The sequence below is a fragment of the Puma concolor genome, chromosome B3, assembly GCF_028749965.1.
Source record: "Puma concolor isolate L17-30 chromosome B3, mPumCon1.1.hap2, whole genome shotgun sequence".
In the NCBI taxonomy this organism is placed as follows: domain Eukaryota; kingdom Metazoa; phylum Chordata; class Mammalia; order Carnivora; family Felidae; genus Puma; species Puma concolor.
This window is the reverse complement of record NC_141672.1, coordinates 69,324,506-69,339,013: the sequence shown is the minus strand read 5'-3', so window position 1 is coordinate 69,339,013 and position 14,508 is coordinate 69,324,506. Positions and strand designations below refer to the sequence as shown.

At 35.5% G+C, this 14,508-nt stretch overlaps 1 protein-coding gene and 1 long non-coding RNA gene across 4 annotated transcripts in view; both read right to left on the bottom strand.

Moving 5' to 3' along the window:
* The window catches only part of PRKD1 (protein kinase D1), a 338,608-nt gene that overhangs the window by 56,473 nt on the left and 267,627 nt on the right, over positions 1-14,508 (bottom strand). For 2 of the 3 annotated variants that reach the window (XM_086710009.1, XM_086710011.1), the window contains exon 5: positions 12,281-12,304. The exons of the other annotated variant lie outside the window; for it this stretch is intronic. In XM_086710009.1, coding sequence (XP_086566135.1) covers positions 12,281-12,304 — 24 coding nt within the window. The remainder of the gene's footprint in view (positions 1-12,280; positions 12,305-14,508) is intronic. 3 annotated transcript variants of the gene reach the window in all.
* On the bottom strand, positions 2,932-7,375 carry LOC147580042 (uncharacterized). The gene is made up of 2 exons (XR_015252456.1): positions 6,047-7,375; positions 2,932-6,014 (listed from the first exon to the last, which is right to left on the bottom strand). It is a non-coding gene; the product is annotated as an uncharacterized LOC147580042 (long non-coding RNA).

Sequence of the window (14,508 nt, the reverse complement as noted above, 5' to 3'; positions counted from 1 at the left end):
AGTCAGACACTTAACCAACTGAGCCACCTAGGCACCCCTAAAAGTATATATGTTTTAAATTGCATTTTGCCTTACTATTTAGCAGTTTGATCCATAGGGAAATGAGAGTAATAAATTAAAACTGTGTTTCTGTTATTTAATGTAATTTATACCTCCTTTATTTCTCTCATTTGATCTACCTTATTTTTAAAAGTCTAAAAAGAAGAGAACTAGAGATCAGAATATTTGAACCTGATTTGTAGGAGTTTGAAAATATTTTTGGCTTTAAAAAAGTAATGTAATTAGTTGTAATACAGAAGTATAAGATTGAAAGCAAATAAAAAATTGTTTTTAACCCCACTACACATGTTATTTGATGGACATTTTCTAAAGTATTACATGCCATGGTTTAAAAAAGGCAAGCAGTTCAGCAAGGTAGAAGATAACAAGTAAATCCCATCTGTCTGCCCTACATAGTACATCACCTGAAAAGTGGTTACAGCTCCTTTGGGTTCCTCAAAGAAAAAATAAATATGGCTTTATGTTATTCCTCAACAATATAAAAGTGAAGGGTTAAAATTATGCTATCATTTTTACAACTGGAAAACAAATAAACTAGTGGACTATATAAGCCACACAAATATGGGTGTTTCTTTATAAGGATATCTCTGTGCACTCTTGTCTCCATTTTAAAATTATTTAATTAGCCCAGTACATAGATTTTTTTCAATTAAATGAATTAAAATTAACTGTGTCTTCTGTTTTTGGACAATTTCATATAGCTCTTGATATCATGGAAATGTACTTGGGAATCATCAGAATAAATGTACTTTGAAATCATCAGAATAAAGGAGGAATTGAATTACTTTTTAATAGTTTTATTATAATTATACATATCATTTATTAAGCTCCTACCTTTAGTAATCATTGTGTGAGGAACCTTACAAGATAGGGTTTATTATCAAAAGTTCAGCCATCTAAGCTCATAAAGTTGAAGTATATCCTCTTGAGTCAAAGGCTAGTGAAAGTCAAAACATGAACCTATATTTGTTTGCCTCCAGAGCCCTTATATTATCACCTTACTCAGTCAGTGCCAGGTTTGGAATGATTACTGACAAGATGAGAAAGAAATCTTATTTACATACACTTTCTAACCATTTCAATGACTATTGGCACCAAAAGGTAACACCATTTATTACCAAATGGAGAAATTTTGATTTGCCAGTTCACTAGCTATAATCAAAAGAAATCTGAGATGAAATTTGTCATAGGGATATTATGTCTACAGTTACATTTGTAATTACAATCCCATAAAGATAAATCCCATAAAGATAACTGTAAAGGATAATTACCCTGGAAAGTTTCAACCCACACAGAGAAGTCTAGGGAGTTTAAAGATAGGCCACAGGTTTGCCAAACCAGATTCATGAAGATGAATATACTGAATAAATATCTTCAATGGAATTGAAAAATAATTAAATCCACAGGGTTAGGTCCCAGTTTTTTGTGTCCTTCTTGAGTAACTGTAGCCACCAGGCCAGTTTTAAGCACAGTCTAAAATGAAAATTGATATTTTTCCATAGTTGGAAAGTTCCAACACTCAGAATAAAAGCTGACCTGACATCACACTTTCTTAGCAGACTTAAAATGTTCTCAGACTTGGGAAATCCTATGAAAAGTTGACCAAATCACTCTTCAGCTATTTTCCTTAATCTTAAGGTACCTAATTCTAGGCTGTGTTCCTAGAGTCAGTTTCACAAAGGACTATTTACTATATTGTGACGCAAATTCACTTAGAAGAGCCAGAGGCAATCTGATAAATTGAATGTTTTCTTGTTATCCAACATGGTAACATTCACTTAAACACTGCCTTAAACTAGAAGTCATTTATTTTTTTTTTATTTTTTTTTCAACGTTTATTTATTTTTGGGACAGAGAGAGACAGAGCATGAACGGGGGAGGGGCAGAGAGAGAGGGAGACACAGAATCGGAAACAGGCTCCAGGCTCTGAGCCATCAGCCCAGAGCCTGACGCGGGGCTCGAGCTCACGGACCGCGAGATCGTGACCTGGCTGAAGTCGGACGCTTAACCAACCGACTGCGCAACCCAGGCGCCCCAGAAGTCATTTATTTTATTACCTTCAAGATAGGACTAAATAAGGAATTTTTCTTTTTTCTTTTTTTTTTTTAATTTTTTTTTTTAACGTTTTATTTATTTTTGAGACAGAGAGAGACAGAGCATGAACGGGGGAGGGGCAGAGAGAGAGGAAGACACAGAATCGGAAGCAGGCTTCCGATCTGATCTGAGCCATCAGCCCAGAGCCCGACGCGGGGCTCGAACTCACGGACCGCGAGGTCGTGACCTGAGCTGAAGTCGGCCGCTTAACCGACTGAGCCACCCAGGCGCCCCAATAAGGAATTTTTAAATGTTACATGAGTTTATAGAAGAAAAGTTTGCTGTCACTATGGTCCACAGACTGTATTACACACATTATTTAGGCAATGGTGAGATTCACACAGCCACATGCGTCCTTGGCACTGAATAACATCTCACAAATTCTATAATTTATAGTGTCAGAAATTAAGACTTTAACAGCACTTAATATTTAAAAGGAATTTGAGGTTTTAATAGTATTAATAAAGAGTGCCCTCCTGGTATTCATGACATTTTAAAATTAAAATCAGTTAGCCTCATGACCCAGGAGCTTATGTTGTTTAATTTTACTAGATAACAAACACTCTGGGAAAGGGAGAATGGGAAGGCCTTCAGAAGTTTCGTTTGTACAATTATATTCTATGGTTTTGGAGTGCACACACACACACACACACACACACACACGCACGTGTGCTTTTCCCTACAAGGACGCAAATCTCAGCCAAGACAAAAAAGGAAGATGGGGTCACTATTTGATAATTTTGTAAATGCTTATGAGATATTTATCCACTCTTCAACCAAAATGCAAAACAAGGCCTTTATTGATACATAACAGATTATAAAACAAAAAGCCTATGAAATAAAGCCATGCCCTGTAACACACATTTATCATAGTTTATGGAAATGTTTAAGAACTAACATTTCTGTAATCTTGTTAATAATCCCTTTGAAACTATTTCTAATGATGTGAACACAAACCAAACACTCTTAAGGATTTTCAGAACAGCAATACATTTTTCATTAGTAATTAATATTCAGTTACTATTTTAAGCCAAAAAATGTCATTTTAATTATTAGGTTAAGTTTTATTTGAAGTTATATAGACCGGAAAGCCATAATTACAGTGTTTTGTTTGTTGCATCAAGTTACAGAGTAGGCAAGATTTAGAAATTGGTAATGGTAAAGAAAACAGATGCTTAACAAATTCTCATTGATCTAAAGCCAGCTAACTTGGTCTTTACGAGAACTTCAACATGATTAGACTTCGTGGTGAGTCAAAGTAAAGGGTAATGTTGACTTAAACAACCAGGCTTTTGTGCATATGACACGTTATCATCTAAAATAAAGAGAAATAGTATTGTTTTACTTTTTCCTTAACTTACTTCATTTTATTCTTTTTACTTATTTGTAGAATTGTAATGTGCACAGTCCCTTAGAATTTTAAATAAGATCTTTCTATAAAGTTAACTTTAGTAAAGAGAAAATTCTTCCTTACCTATCAACACTAGTGAAGATTTTACTAGGTAAACTAAATGGTGTTTAAATTAATTTCCACTGTTACTTGCTGTTCCAGTTTGGCAGCGTGTATTTGGTGAACCCGAGCAACCTGCTGAATGATCGTTTTTTATGGGAAAAGGGAGAAAAGGTGAAATGCTCTGGAAAGGGCACAGCTACATTTTGTTTCGTTCTGCTTCACTATTATGTTCAGAGAAAAACATGGCTCAGAACTCACAGAACAGATCTCAAGTTCCCTAAATTATGGCAAGCACATGCAAGAGGGGGTACTTCTAAAAACTTACATTTCCACATCAGCTCTTGATATTATGAACTGTTCTTTTCTAGACTGGAGGAGTTTAGATCAAGTTACAGGTGTGAAACCTTTGTGAGAGCCCCAAGATAACTGCAAAGTATGGTATTGGGGTGTGTGTGTATGGAAATGACTTGACTTGGCAAATTATACTTCATACAAAGTATAAAGACTTCATTTCTGTTTTCAGTGATATATCACATCATGGACAGAAGAGAACAGGAGAGCAGAAAAATGATGAAAGCTGAGTTTTAAAGCCAGTATTAGAGATTACATAAAGGTTACAGAGATTAATTATTTTAAGTTTTGTGAAGTGCCCATAGTATTCTTATGCTAACTGTATTCATTTGAAATTACAGCCAAAGTAAAAACTGTATGTGTTGAACACCTACTTACATGGATAAAATACCCTGCTTTTCTAGAGGCTGAATTTGTTCTGTAACCTGGTATGCTAAATTAATGACTCAGCAAGTTTGGAACCTTCCCAGGAAATGACTGCTTAGATTACATTATGGAAACTCCAACTGCCAGCATGTCTTTAACATTTAACAGGACTCTGAAACCATTTCCCAACAAGGTATATTCTACTTTGCGGTTCAAAATGAGTCCCCTTCATTAGTAAAGCTGGAAAACAGAGGGTGGGAAGTTGCCTTTCCTTGTGGTTTGCTTGTTGCCATTTATGTAAAAATCAAACATAAGATTTTGGAAGATAAAAGTCACTTTACAAAATGCATGGCTCAAATGAAAACCTCTGTGGTTTTAAAATATTTATATTTATTAAGTAAAATTCACTTCACAGCCTCATATTGGGAATGGATTTGGGGTGACATTAAGCTCCCCTTGAGTCAAAGAGAAACAGAAGACAACACTTTGGCATACACGTTGACATCTTTTTCTGACTTGTCTCAATCATTGGACAATAAGCTCCTAAGAGAAGGACAGTGACTTAATCATATTTGTCCTCTGTTAATGGAAGAAGTGCCTGGTACATGCTAAACAATAAACATTGCTTGAACTGAACAGAATTAATGTTTTCAAGAAGTAACTGCAAGGAGATAATGGATGCGACATTTCAATAGAGATATTCAAGATACAAACTATTATGTAAGCCTCCTTTTAAATGTAATATTAACTGGGTTGTGACTTTGACATATCTGCTTTACAGGGTTTCAATGTTAAGAGAGTACAGTTGGCTAAGGAATGCTTTTCACTGCAACTGCTCTCTCTACGTGTCTGCCTGTTCCTCACCCCTGCTTCCATATCCAATGCAAATACAAAATCTGTCAGAACTCTTCTGCTCTGGAAAGAGAGGGACAGTAAATTCCAATACTTGTAGGTTGTTAAAAGCAATGGATAGACTGTCAGTATGAGAGATGCGATGGAGAATGGTGGCCAATATAAGAAATTAGAGAGGACAGGTTCAGAATAAAAGGGATGGCCAAACTCATGGATTAGTAATCCACGTGAGTATGTGAGCCCAGTGTTGGTTGACCTCTTAGTTTTTCAAAATCAAAGCAGAAAATCTAGTTGTTTATGAAGTAACTCCATTTCCAAGTGTTGGCAACTCTGAAAAAATTCTGAAACATTGTGCCAGCCAGTCAACTCATTTGAGGACTAAATCTGGCCCATGGGAATTCCGAGAACTTTAAACAAGACAATGACATAAAACACCTTCTTTAACCATTATATGGGCCAAACTCTTTTCATAGCACTTTACACGCATTAATTCATTGACACTCCATGGCCACTAGTGTTATGATCCCCATTTTACAAATTAGTAAACTGAATCATAGGGAAGTTACATCATTTGCCCCTGATCACAGTCTGTCAGTAGCAGAACTATGAATTCATGTAGTCTCACTCCAGGTGATAAATAATGATTCCTCTCTCCTTAGCTCCTCCCAGTTTTCACATTCCCTGGTTTTATGCTAATAGAAAACTAGGAAGTATTTTCTTCCCTTCACTTAAGTCACGATGGTACAATTCTTGGGGGTAAAGTGAGAATAATTAAGTAATAACATGTTCTATATGCCAAAATGCAATGCAAAAATATTGTGAATCTCTTAACCTTGACCTACAGAATATTGTGAATCTCTTAACCTTGACCTACAGAAGAGACTTTCAACCAGACTGTCTGTGCTCAGAGGATAGCATCTGAGTCATACATGTTTTCTAGCACAAAATGACTAACTTAATAAACAGCTTCTATTGTATAAGCATCACTCAGTTGTCTGCCTGCTTTCTTATTCAGGTGCTGTTCTACTTAAAAGATACAAGCACAACTGTGTGAAAACAGATCCAACCAAACATTAATCCTTTATTTCAGAAGTTTTAACATCTAGTATTTTGGACTATCACTCAAAGAACTGTGCAGAATACCACCTTATGATAGTTCCTACTACTGCCATCAAGATTGATCTATTTAATTTAGCAAGTGTTTCCTGGGGCGAATCTTACCTGAAAACCCAATTCAGATGCTGCCAGACATAGAAAGGCCAGTAAATAAGTCTCTGTGCCCAGTAAGTTTAAATCCAATAGAATTTTGGATAAAACATAACTGTTACTATGGACTATCACAATATGTGCTCTTCCTGTCTTTCTGTATACATGGTTCTGCCTTATTCTTTGGATTTCAGTTCATATATCACCTTCTCCAAGAGGCCTCCAGACCATCTAACTTACTGCTCACTCCCCATTCACATTCTGTTAATCTTTGGCACACCATCCTGTCTCCTCCAGAGCCATTACTGCAGCCTGCAATGGTCTTATTTACCCGTTTGCTTATTGTATTTTTATTGTCTCTTTTCATAGAATGTGAGTGCCATGAGGAGAGAATCTTGATGGTTTTGTTCAACACTGTATCACCAACTTCTGGAATACTGTCTCACACAGAGTAAGTGCCCATGTATATGAAGGTTTGAAGAAAAGATAAAACACCCCCATGGTGGAGGAAAAGGGGGTCATTCAGAAAACACTCATGTTTCCATGCCCTGCACTTCACTGAGTAGAGGGAGGGTAGAGCATTTGGTGACTCTCAATCGTTCAGTGCTCTTCTGTTAAAATTCTGATTCCCTTGAACTGCCTGCCAAGTATGACAGATAAATGAGTCTGGCCCCTCATTTGGATACCCTAAATATGTATAGCATAAATAAAAGCTAATCAACACCTTTTCTTAACCTTGAAAAGAGTTGCTATAGGGCAGGAAAAAAAGTGTGCCCTTGCTTAGTGGTGACCAATGCTGTATTTTACAACGGAGAATTCATTTCTTAATGTTTGCTGCGATTTGTGAAAGCTGTCACACTAATAACATAAATACTCTCTTATTAAAAATACAAGGTGGTCTGGAGTTTCTGAGTGCTAAAGTAGTCTTAAAGTTATATTAACTTTTTTATTGCATCACTCTTTTTAGGTAAACAGAAATGAAGGGTAAAGGAACCTTACTATTTGCTTTAAGTGATCCACTCTTTGCAGGGAAAGCACCAGAACTGTTCAAGAATGGTTGCAAATTACATGTGCTGTTCTTTCAAAATGTCAGTTACCAAAATCCTACAAATCCATGGGATCTTGGAAGAAAGGGGAGACATAACATAAGATTACCTCTCTTTTTACTTGAAGTCAATGTGACCTTAATGCCTTGCACTCTAAAGCTACACAATAAAAAAGGAGCATTTCCACTGAAGAAGAAAATACTTTTGGGTGTCAACAGCTTCTGCTTTGGGGCTTCAAATGTCAGAGTTGGTCTACACATAGAAAGTGAATCAGAAGGTAAACAGATTATGTGGAAAAAACAAGAATAGTAATGTTAGGAACGTATATTCCCATAGTATCTGACCTTGCCTAAATTGACAAGAGCCTGGTCTGGGTCTATGAACTCATAGGAGAATGGAATGAAATAATCTGGAAAGAGGCTGTCCCATTGATTACTGACTTAAAGACACAAAGGAAAAGCTGGAAAAGCACGCCATAAACACAATCCAAGGCTACAAAGGTTAGAGCCTCTCCCTTCAAAAGTAAGTGTAACTTAAGGGCTCACAAAGATAATTTTATGGTATTTTATAGAATCTTAACCTATAACAATGAATGGTAAATGCATAGCACCGTGTGTCTATGTATGTGCATCTGAAATAACATGGTAGAATCAAAGATTAGATTTTAATGTAACTCAGTTAAAAAAGAGAGAAGAATAAGACAAGGATTTTTCCTTATCAATTTTGAGTTTAAAAATATAGGAAAGCACTCCCTCAATAAAATTATACCACTTGGTGATATTTTCAGTGTACAGCTACAGAGAAATAATCACCAAAAACTAGGCTATTTGGAGAAAGAAGTATGTATATTTGCTCATAACTTCTGGACATTGTTTCATCTTGCATTAATGATTAAAATGGCAATACTTCCATTCTTCTTGAGAAGGGAGAGAGGCATTCATTGGATCAAACAGAACCAGGTATCAGAAAACCATGCCTAATGAATCAAGTAAAATCATGTAGCTAAATATTTCTGAGAACACAGGTAAATATTTTAGAAGCTGAATTATTTCTCAAGCTTCTGGAAGTCTAATTTAAAATACCAATTCCAATATTCCACTTTCTTCACACCTCATTGTTATTTGTTCTAGACAAGCCTTCAATTCTTTCTTTTTTTGGGGGGGGGGGAGGGGTGAAACATTCCTGAGAACAGTAATCTTTTTTTTTTTTTTTTCTTTTTCTTTTCCCCATAGTACTCAGCTAAGAGCTCACTAGGACCTAGTAGTCATGATTGGTCAGGAAGTAAATGAGAAGGGACTGAAATTTGTTCAGGTCTGGTATGACATTAGACTAAGCAAATGCCTGTTATTGATAACATGGGGTGGGGGGCTGTTTTGCATCTTAAGGTAGAGAGCAGTGTTTTCTGTTTTAAGGCATGGCTTGTAGGGAGTGTTAGGAAAGCCATGGTCCCTTTTCTGAGGGGAACATAGGTCCTTTAGAGCCTGCTTTAAAGACCTATTAGTTCCCAAGACCTATATGTTTATAAGTGTGGGCAACTGGTAAATGCCCCCCTCCTCCAGGGGAGTTCATGAAGAACTCTCATGCAGTGTTTACATTTAGAGTTACACATCTGGAAGTTTTTGTTCAGAGCATGAATTAATAATGTACATATAATAAGCCAGACACATTGAATGAAATCAGGTAACAGCTGATTAGTAACACATCAAGTAGACCACACACTCTTAATTTTACTGAAGGCCTCCTTCCTGACAAACCCACCCCTGCACATACTTTTCTAACTTTCGGGAAGTACAGACATACGTGCTGCTTGAAGAATTCTTGGATGTCTTTCCTCATTGAACATATACACTACCCAGGGCTGAATCTGAAGAAATAGTTTACACAATCAGCAAAAGAAATCTTGCAATATCTGGCAAATGTACTGCATGGATGTGACGGTGTGGTGTATATTTAAATGGAAAAATGACTTTTTAATTCAGATGAATCACCACAATTCCTGGAACTCCAGAACACAAGAGTAGTAACAATTAAAATCTCTTATTTCTTGATAGACTTCTGCTACTTTGGAAACTATCCTGGGAAATATTCATTTGGCCAGAAATATCATCATAGTTTCATTCAGGATTAGAAATAGTTTTTTCATTATTTGCTCATTTGAAAATAATATACCTTGGCTATTTTTTTTTTAAATTTTTTTTTTCAACGTTTATTTATTTTGGGGACAGAGAGAGACAGAGCATGAACGGGGGAGGGTCAGAGAGAGAGGGAGACACAGAATCGGAAACAGGCTCCAGGCTCCGAGCCATCAGCCCAGAGCCTGACGCGGGGCTCGAACTCACAGACCGCGAGATCGTGACCTGGCTGAAGTCGGACGCTTAACCGACTGCGCCACCCAGGCGCCCCTACCTTGACTATTTAAAGTGTATCAGAATCATATGCAGTTACAGATAGATAATGCAATACTGGTATTCTCTTGTCTTCCTTTTTTTTTGTTTTTTGTTTTTTCTTAAATGAACAAAAACAGTAACTGAATGAGTCATTTCTGGGGAGATTTTCTAGGAAACTATGCAGGCAAGAGTTCCTTTTAATATAATGCTTGTCTTAATTAAGTGTGAGTCAGTAAACTTTATGAAAATAATAGCAGTTTATGCCAAATTCTTATTTAGAAAATATGCACCATTATTATTAATAACAAGTTAAAATCAATATTGTCTAACTTTCATAAAAACTAGAGGATGCAAAAAGTGAGAATACAAGACAAACACAGGAAAAGCTTCTGGAATGAGCAATTTATTTCCTAATGATTTCTATAAAGCAGTCTGAATATTAGGAGTTACCAAAAACACTAGACTAGAAGCATTTAACTTCAGCAAAAATAAATTCTCTAAAGAGCCCCTTAACTTTAAAGCTATAATAGTAAATACTTCCTTATATACATTTAAAAATAATTTTTAAAATTTCAATAAAGTTCTTAAATAAAAAAAAAACATTCCATAAGACCTAACGTACTTTAAAAACACTATATCAATTATATCCTCTGGTTGCAAAGAACACCAGTGTCTTAAATTCTCCTTCATTTTCTACCTTGACTTAAGCTCCTTTACTTCAGGAAAAAAAATATTCTCTTCAATCATTTGACAAAAATATTATGTTGAATTTGGCCATATTGATTTATTCTCAACAGTCTCTATATAGTAAGAAAATGAATGAAAATATGTCTCTCACTGTTAAAATAACTGTGGGAAAAGATGTCAAAAACACATAAAACTGAAAATATACTTCCATCATAGATTAATAGAAAGAGAATTAATCATATATAAAGATTCTAAGCAACCAATAAGCAACTCAGTAGAAAAAGAGACAGGTAATTAACCATAGGTAAAATACAAATGGCCAATAAATATATGAAAAACTATTTATCCTCCATTAAGTAAATAATATTTAGGCATAGAGATTTTTTACCTATCAAGTTAGTAAAAAAAAATTTTTTTTAAGTTTAAAATAGGAATCAAATCTATTGTTGGGAAGATAAAGCAATAGAAACTTTTATACACTGTAGTTACCAGGGTTATAAATTTAAACTTTTACAACTTTTTGAAGAACTACTTGGCAAAAAATTGTATATGTTTTTCAGTCCATTTGGCTTCCAAGAAGATAATCTACTAGATCCATTCAAAGATGCTGATCGAGAAACCTACTAACACTTTTATAAATGTATAACAAAAAAACACAAAGAGGCTTATTTCAGCAATGTTTAAAATTAAAAAAAAAAAGAAGAAAACAAACTAATCAGTAGGACAGATTAAGAAAATTAATATCATATATCATTGCAATATAACACCAGGAAGATTTTAAAAAGACATATAAGGAATGTTTTGCCCTAGGATGATTTTTCCAAACATACAAATTTATTATTATTGAAGTAAATTTCTTCATTTTATATCCTAAGGATCAAGATAACTTGATTTCTTAATTTTATTTAACCTCATACATGTTCTGGTTGTGTTTTCATTAGCTTCTTTTGTTATAGTTACCTTAACAAGACCATGTAAGAATGGACACTAATAATGGTATTTGAAACATAGTCTCATAAAGAAAAATAACAATTTCAACTCTCAATTTGCCACAAGTACAGAAATAAGGAAAACTAAATATTAAGAAACACAATACATCAAAACAAGTTATCACAATAAAAGCACTATTATATACTCGGCTTTAACATTTAATTTAAATGCCTTTCCTCCATATTCAGGCTATCAATTGCTTAAGATAAATAAAAAGCCTATTTTGGAGAGGGGTTTACTTAAAATCTCTAAGAAGGAAATTTGTGAATTTTCCAAATATAATTTCTTCATGGACTGAGACCTCGATATACCCACTTGCATACCATCTTTTTAAAAACTAATTAAATAGGCTGTGATAATACATTAATGATTAAAAGCTCCTTTCTTTAAAAAAGTTACATTCATCTTCAGGCAGTCCTTGTTTTATGTTTTACCATGCCAACTAAAACTGTGTATAAACATATTGGGATGGTGGCCTCAACTTGCATGGTTTTGTGGTACCCTGTATTCAGGATACAATTCCAATATGCATGCATTTCAGTTAACATGCTGCTGGGTAAAGTGTGTTCTGACTGTATTCTGTTCTATTCTCAACCCATCTTGTCAGTTTCATAGAAAGACCAATGGGGTTTCTGCAGTTCAATAGGCTGGATTCTGAGCCAAATTCTGATCTGATTATTCTCATAGGGTCAATACCAATAATTGTCTGAGGTCAACCTATTAGTATAATGTTGTTTTACAAAAGATGGTGAAGCATATTCCTATTGCCAGGTAGAATTAGTACCTACCTCAAAGCCAGGACTCACAGGAGACTGAAACATGAAGTTGTAAGGGCAAAAAGCAGGCAAAGGTGCAGAAAAAAGGGGAAGAAAGACAAGAAAATGATGTTATTTGAAGAAAGCGATGCATGTTATCAATAATGTTTTATACAGGTGCATTTTCAAGCAAAATGTTACACTAATCAGTCTTTATGGCCACAAACACACCTGAGTTAGAAATAAGTTTTAACATTTAAATGGAACTATAGACACTAAGTCAAGACGGCAAAAACACAGTTTACAGTTAAGAGTTGGTAGAGGTTAAAAAAAATCTACTTGTTACGGTGTCAATGATGAAAGACAGCTCTTTCACCTTGTTGAAAATAAATTATAGTCAGAATGAAGCATTTTTGACCTTTACGTGAAAGATTAGATTTTCTTCACAATAATTCATCCTCTCAATGGCAAAAGAATGAAAAAGGTCATCAAAGTAATCAAATGTTACGTAGTTGTTATCTGCCTGCAGGCAAGAATAAGCTGATGAATAATCAGTATTAGTAGTTTACAAACCTGGAAAGTCCAACAGTGGGTTAGAGTTTTAGTGAGAGAAATATACCTACAGTTGATTCTTTGCTCATTTTACAGTCTTTGTTGCATATTACTGTTTTATGTCTGATTTCACTCAAGGTTGAAGTATAAATCAAAGTAGAAAGATTATTCTGAAAATTTTTTTTAAAAAGAGTATCAATGAAAAATGTAAGAAACCTCTTGGTTAAGTGGACAATACATATCTATATTTATACTGAATATCATATTCTTTCTATCCCAAATCAAAGCTAAAATATACCTGACTCTTTGTTTTTTGTTTTCTTTAATTTTTTTTTAACATTTATTTATTTTTGAGACAGAGCATGAACGGGGGAGAGTCAGAGAGAGGGAGACACAGAATCTGAAACAGGCTCCAGGCTCTGAGCTGTCAGCACAGAGCCCGACGCGGGGCTCGAACTCATGGACCATGAGATCATGACCTGAGCCGAAGTCGGCCGCTTAACCGACTGAGCCACCCAGGTGCCCCTACCTGACTCTTTTTCTTAACAAAAATGCATGGCTGTTGTTCTCAGAACCCCCATCCTATTCTGCAATGTACAATCTGCAATCAGAGACATTGAGAAGTGGTGTACATTTAGAGGTTCTGCCAAGATTAATTGTTACCCATTGATACTTGCTACATTTCTGGATTGACATGAAGCATGTGCTGAATTCAGGGTAAACAACTGCCCATGTGAATATATCCAAACATGACTTTTGAGGATGTCGGGTAGGAAGACCTTCCTTTGCCCTATGGTCCCTCTATCTAGACTTAGAAGCAAATTGACATGAGACAGATTAACACAAGAAAATCAAATTTAATAGGTGTATGCACAGGGAATCAGCATAGATATGAAATTCCAAAGACAATGAGGCAACACGAAGGTTATATGAGCTAAGGAGAGGAGCAGGGTCTGAGGATATGGAGGGGAAGAAGGTCATTAGCAAGAAGGTGAAAGGAGATGTTTAGAAAAACAAGGTTGCCCCATCTTGTAGATAAGTTCCTTAGGTAAGGGGGAGTTTCTATTAATAGTTGCTTCCCGTTAAAGCTCTCCTTTCCAATGTAAATTCAGGCACTCTTAGGGGAGGCAAAGAGCTTTTCCTGAATCTCCTGGGTTTTGATTGCTTTTAACTAAAAAAAATCTTTGCATCAAAGTGGCCCATTGTGGGGCAGCCTGCCCTAGGCCCCTACAAGGAAATATAACCCTGCTTGTGTGTGCTTTTATGGAACATTGTCATAAGAGGTGGCAAAGCTTTCTCTTTCTCAAGTTTCCAAAACAAGGTATTATCCTTATCATAAATGTATTCGATATATAAAGCTGATGATTTTCCTCCAATTTGAAAGCCCTGAATACCTTTACTCTGGGCTCTCATCAGAATTGAGTTTTAGCTGAGTGCTACTCAGCTCATATTTGAAGATGATCTATGCAATATACATTCACTTATTCCTCTAAGTTACCATTTCTCAAAGTGTATTCCCCCCCCCCCCAGGATATCCCCAGGTTTTACAAGAAAAAGGGGTTCCATATTTGAGTCAGTATAGGAACACTGTTTTCATTATCCCAAGACTCTGAGGCCCATAATTATGCTTACTAAATATTACCACGTCCAATACGTAGACAGACCATGAAGCACTTTCCAGTGATCATTTGATCAGGAAATGTTTTTTT